Below are 6,000 nucleotides of genomic sequence, written 5' to 3'. Positions count from 1 at the left end.
CTAGAGCTATGCAAAATTCGGTGTATTTTTCAAAACGTTTTCTAAAAAAGCATTTTCACAGCATTTTTAATATGTGTGTAGATTCCACCTTAATGCAGTAGTAAAACATCATACATTTGTGTCATGTTGCTAAGCCATAGTTTGACTTACAGTGTTGTGTGATCCAGCAACTTAAAAAGATTCGGATGTAACAATTTGGCAACAATACTATCTGGATTCTCCATAAAAGGCAACCAGAGTCCCACCAGAATCAGTTGGGGGAATGATGAGCAAATTCTGTAAAGGTATACTATACAAGATGAGAGACTATTACCTTATTATTCCCAATAAAATAATAATAACACAACCAGCAAAGTTGAAGGGCAGAAGTCAGATTTTGGAAGTCACGATCGCCACCAGATGATGTTATTGACCAGCTAGGGATTATGTTTTAAGAAATTGTCTACAGAAATAAATTTGAGCTGATAAAAAGCAGCTTTGTCCTTTCAAATTAGAATGTATTTACATTTCATGAAGACTGAAAACCAACATCAACACCATCTGAACCCTGAGTGCAGCTGTGCCCTAAGATGATGTGCATAAATTTCTGTAACTAAACACTTGGCTTGACTTTTTTTAATGGAAAGAGCAAGAAAAGGTGTGTTGTAACCTTGTTTTTGTCTCAGACAAAAGCTGTTTGAATCTAGTCTGAGAGAGTTTAATTTAAACTACAAGAGCAAAGGAAATGAAGCCCAAGAATTATTTGGGGTTTAAATAAGGAAAAGCCAAAGTGGCAGTAAGACAGCACCTTGAGGAGAGATTGAGAAAAGAAAGACAGGAGTATGAAGTATAATGAAAAAAGGAAATTGGGAATGGAGAACTGTAAGCGACAGAGGAAGCTAGATGACAGACAAAGGCTCCATTTCAGCAGGGAGAAAATAGGTTTGATTTATTTTTTATAATTTAGTGTGTACTTTAGCCAGAAGGTGGCTGTATGCGATGACGCATCTGAGCTTCCTGGAATCATGTGCTCAAAGGATGCTGAGCCCTTCATCTTTCTGAAAGAGGCATGCATGCTTGTATTTCAGATACTTTGTGTGTTCGGCTCATTCCTGGAAGCTGCAGCTCCAGTACAGACTTAAAAATAACAACAAGCCTTCCACTTCATGTTTTCTGCCAAAGACTCCAGTTGACTTGACTTGAAACACTCCTGAGACATTGTGCTTTAAGGTGCAAACATGCAGCAAATCCGAATCTAGAAAAGAGGTGTGGAAACAGCACTTTAATGAATGTCCCAGCTGACATGTGGCTGTTCAGTGAAAAGAATACAGGGAGACAAGTGCTCAAGTAAGAAATAACAAGATGAGGGCCACAGACAAACTTTTGTTTGCGGGGAAAAGAATCTGATAGGAAGATTGTTTGTGGCTGGGGTATGTGTGTGTGAGGGGTAGAGATAGGTGAGCTGCCCTGGTCTGAATTGAACTGGCTCAGAAGTAAAGCAAGCTATTTGGTAAAATATAAATTCTGACTCCAGAAGTCACGCACCTCCTCCCTCCAACTCAGCCCTGATCTCCAAAATGCCCTCTCAGCTGGCCATTGATCTTAAAACTGCTCCTTCTTCACTTCACACCTACAGATAGAGTGTCCTCTGCAGTCTGATTAAATGTGGTGCTGCTCTGAACCTGGGACAGGGCAGGGGGGAGAGAATAGATAAGTATAACGGAAACAACAACTTTGCCAATGGTTATGAATCATGAATGCCCAGTGCCGGATTTATGTATAAGCGAAACAAGCTATAGCTTAAGACCCCACTCTCTTGGGGCCCCAATTTTTTTTAAAGAAAAACAACAACTGGATGTACATTTCCTAAATATAAAATAAAAATAAAATAAAACCTACATACAGCAACAGTGTTGTGTTGTAGGCTCCTATGATGTAAGTAATGGGCCCCACCTGCCAACCTGCTCCCTAAAATCACTGGTTTGCTCATTTCTATATCAATTACTTTGATAAAATATATACTTTGTTATGTGCAAATGGCTTTAGATACCTATTAGGTCCATAAATCACCATATAGCATATATTCAACACAAAAAGCCGACAATTTGTTGTTGACAAAGGACAGCTGGACATATAAAGAGCCCCATTACCTTCAGCAGCTTAGGGCCTCATCAAACCTAAATCCAGCCCTGTGAATGCCATTAAATTTTTGCTTCCCTGAAGTATCAGCTATGCTTTACATAATGATTTAAGGGGACAGGGAGATGAGAAAATAGTCCTCATTAAATCATTGCATAAGGTATCTTTCTCCAGATGTTGTCACTCCCTACTCAAGATTTACTTCATGTTCACAAATCCAAGGGTAAAGAATGTTACAGGGTTGTTTGTTGCTGTTAGTAATGAATGGTTCTGACAAACAATCCTTATGGCTAACAGGATCAGGCCTTCAGTGCAGCAGCTACCTACTCTGAAGGCTCAGGATTAATTTCTTCAGCCTGCTGTCTCTTCCAATTACTGTATTTTTATGTGTATAAGACACCCCCATGTATAAGATCCTATGTTTTCAACCCAAAATTAAGAAATCAATATTTTAAACATCAAACAGATGTTTAATAGGAGCCTTCCTACAACCTTGTTTTCCAGTTGTTTTGCACAACTCCTATCAGCCACAGCCAGCATGGCTGTGCTGGCTAGGAACCATACAAGTTACAGCCACAAAGATCTAGAGGCTGCCTAGTTGGAGGCGGCTGCTATATAGGGATTGTCAACTATATAGTAGGGTTGCTATATTTCAAAAAGTGAACATCTGGACAAATAAGTTGTTGAGTGGTAGTGGTTGGGGGGGGGGGGTTTGCCAAAGTTGTTGAGCTGTTGAGCATTTTTTGTGAAATCTCAAAAAGAAAAATTGAGTTTTTCAGCAATTTTTAATGAAATTCATCAAAATCTACACTACCGACAGGGCTGCCATAGGTCCAGATTTTCCTAAACATTCCAGCGATTTCCTCCTGGATGCTGTTTATGAGGGTTGACTACCGGCTGTGTCTGGGAAATTCCAGGTGTATGGCAGCCCTATTCCAGACGTATGGCATATAGGGATCATCAATTAGACTTTGAGATCTTCAAGTCAATAAATGTACTGATTCCCCAAGTCCTTGTTGCAAGCTTGCCTGACTAGGGTGTGTTGTTTTGTTCATGTAGAAGCCAAGAAAACCAGCCTACAGTTTGCCCTACAGCTGAGCATCTTGCAGCCCACAGTCACTGTAATCTAGATCATTAGTGACATTCAGCAGATGGCATTTGGAATTAATTTGGAATGGAAGGGGAGACAGAGTACTGTATTCTATCCTGTTTGTTCCAACCTTGAAATTAAAGATAATACACTTAGATATCACTGTGTCATTTATTCCCAGGGCCCCCTTTCCTCCCAGTAGGCAGAATTATTTTAGGACACAGAACTATTTTAGCAGAAGTATGCATACAAGAATCTGTTTTAATTGGAGGAAGTGTAATGCCAGCTCCTGCTACATTGTGTCCTTATGATTTCAACAACCAATGCAGCTGGGAGCTAGTTGTACATTCAAAACAATGTTTAGACAGGTTTGCTAAAAGGATGGGTGTTGAGATTTCAGCATGGAAATTACTGACGCTAACTGTGGGATAAATGAAGATAATTTCCCCCCATCCTAAGTGGTGCTTTGTCTTCTGTGTCAAAAGCAGCTAATCAAAGCCTACTTTGCAGTACAGCATCACACTGATTGCCCAGAGGCTTCTGCAGCCAAAGAGAGTTGCTATGGGAATCAAGAGGGCACTTGGAGACGGGATCTGGGGCTTGGCTCTCTCCCGTCCATGGCTGCTGCGGGAGTCACAGGAATGAACAAAACGGAAAGGAGGTGGCAGAGAGGCACAAGGAAATGCATGCATGTTAAGAGGAGGGACTGCTGTAGGTGGAGACACTGGAATGGAGTAAAGCAAAGACACGAATGCATCCGGCAGTAGTGGCTCTGCTTGGCTTGGCTGGACCTGATTCCTGCCGTAGAGTTAACCTAGCAGAACTACAGGAAAAGTCTTGACGGTAGCAAGTCTTCAAAAAGATGGGATCCAGCTCATCTACATACCGGCCCAAGTATGTGTATTTGGATATCGGTGGAAGAATTCAGAAGGTACTTTTCACTCATTGTTTCTTTGTCGCTAGGATCACATTTGCATTAAACTGGAATCACTGTTCAGCTGCTGCTGCTGCTGCTGCTTTCCTTTTCTGTGCTGTGAGCTTTGATTGCATCCTCATTCAGCTGAAAATCTGTCACCTCTCTTTTTTGAAGCAGCCTTGAAATATGAATGAGTCCATTTCCGCACAATCTTTCATTTTGCAAATGACTATGGTAAATGGCACGAGAACTCTGAGAGCAGTCTTCTGGTTTCAGGATAGCAGAGATTTGGGGTGCCTGTGTGTATTCTTACTTGTTCGTACACTTTCTGTGTGCTCTACTAGAGATGTGAATGCAAAGTTACAGAGGAGTTTGGAGATCCAGCGCCAGTTCTTGTGCCAGCAGTTCACAATGTAAATACACAGATCCAAGCATTCGAGTGATTTTAGTAGTTTAGAGCAGAGGAAAGTGTATTAAAATTATACTGAGTTCCTTTCTGAAAATAAGGTCTGCTTTTCATGTCCTTTAATACTCTCAAGGTGACTTGTATGCATATTCATGCACGTGCATGTGTGTGCGCACGCACGCACACAGCAATAATCTTCTATCATAACTTCAAATATTGATTTAGTTGTGGTGGCATTAGCAATGTGTCAAAGTTAACAAAGGAGCTGAATTTGCAAGCTAACTGGGGCAAAATTACAGTCCATGGTCTGCCTTACCTGAGATGCCAGAGGGACCCCAAATTCTTTACAAGAAGCAATGATTTGAAAAAGCCAAAATGTCTTATTTTTTTAGCTGTGTACTCCAAGTCATTATGGAAAGAGGGAATTGCAGACGGATTGTTCGCCTCTTTCCTCTGAATATCTAATTAGCTATGAGGACTAATTTTAGGATAAGCATCTTCTCTTCTATTCTGCCTTAATATAGCCTACAGCAGGAGTCAGCAAACTTTTTCAGCAGGAGGCCGGTCCACTATCCCTCAGACCTTGTGGGGGGCCGGACTATATTTTGGGGGGGGGAATGAATAAATTCCTATGCCCCACAAATAACCCAGAGATGCATTTTAAATAAAAGGGCACATTCTACTCATGTAAAAACACTCTGATTCCCGTACTGTCCGCGGGCTGGATTTAGAAGGCGATTCGGCCAGATCTGGCCCCCGGGCCTTGCCTACCCATGGTCTACAGCTATGCCACTTGGGGGGGGGGGTCCAGAGATAGCTTTGTTCATCAGACTAGCCCTTTTCTATAGTTTTATAGAACCCTTGCCATGTAATAGAATGGGTTTGGGGCAGCTTTGCTCTCAGGAGAAAGCCTTGCTGCTGGGTCTATAGTGGGGGGAATAGCAAGGGTGCTAGTGGCAAGGGATCATGGAAAAATAACAAAAAGTGAATAATAATAATAATAATTTAATAATAATAATTTATTATTTGCACCCGCCCATCTGGCTGGGTTTCCCCAGCCACTCTGGGCTACTTCCAACAAAGATTAAAAATACATTAAAATGTCACACATTAAAAACTTCCCTGAACAGGGCTGCCTTCAGATATCTTCTAAATGCCAGGTAGTTGTTTATCTCTTTGACATCTGATGGGAGGGCGTTCCACAGGGCGGGCACCACTACTGAGAAGGCCCTCTGCCTGGTTCCCTGTAGCTTTGCTTCTTGCAGTGAGGGAACCGCCAGAAGGCCCTCTGCGCTGGACCTCAGCATCCGAGCAGAACGATGGGGGTGGAGACACTCCTTCAGGTATACTAATAATAATGCCTTGCCTTTTAAAATTGCAGAGAATAGGTGAAGAATGACTTTTAGCAACCCTGGCAGTGATGCAGTGCATATTCATACTTCTCAAGCGGTTTATACCAAATAAGGTGTT

General features: G+C 41.7%; 1 protein-coding gene across 3 annotated transcripts in view; it reads left to right on the top strand.

Annotated features, from left to right (window-relative positions):
- The first annotated feature begins 3,489 nt into the window (after positions 1-3,489).
- Positions 3,490-6,000, top strand: part of PDE9A (phosphodiesterase 9A) — a 66,418-nt gene continuing 63,907 nt past the window's right edge. For 2 of the 3 annotated variants that reach the window (XM_083500478.1, XM_083500477.1), the window contains exon 1: positions 3,491-4,139. In XM_083500478.1, the coding sequence (XP_083356604.1) occupies positions 4,105-4,139 (35 nt within the window). In that variant the 5' untranslated portion in view covers positions 3,491-4,104. Of the gene's footprint in view, positions 4,140-6,000 lie in introns of all 3 variants that reach the window. The other variant, XM_083500476.1, reaches the window with a different exon arrangement.

Source organism: Podarcis liolepis, assembly GCF_965112155.1.
Source record: "Podarcis liolepis genome assembly, chromosome: 4".
Taxonomy (NCBI): domain Eukaryota; kingdom Metazoa; phylum Chordata; class Lepidosauria; order Squamata; family Lacertidae; genus Podarcis; species Podarcis liolepis.
Note: the sequence above shows the minus strand (reverse complement) of the source record. Positions and strands in the feature narration are given on the sequence as shown.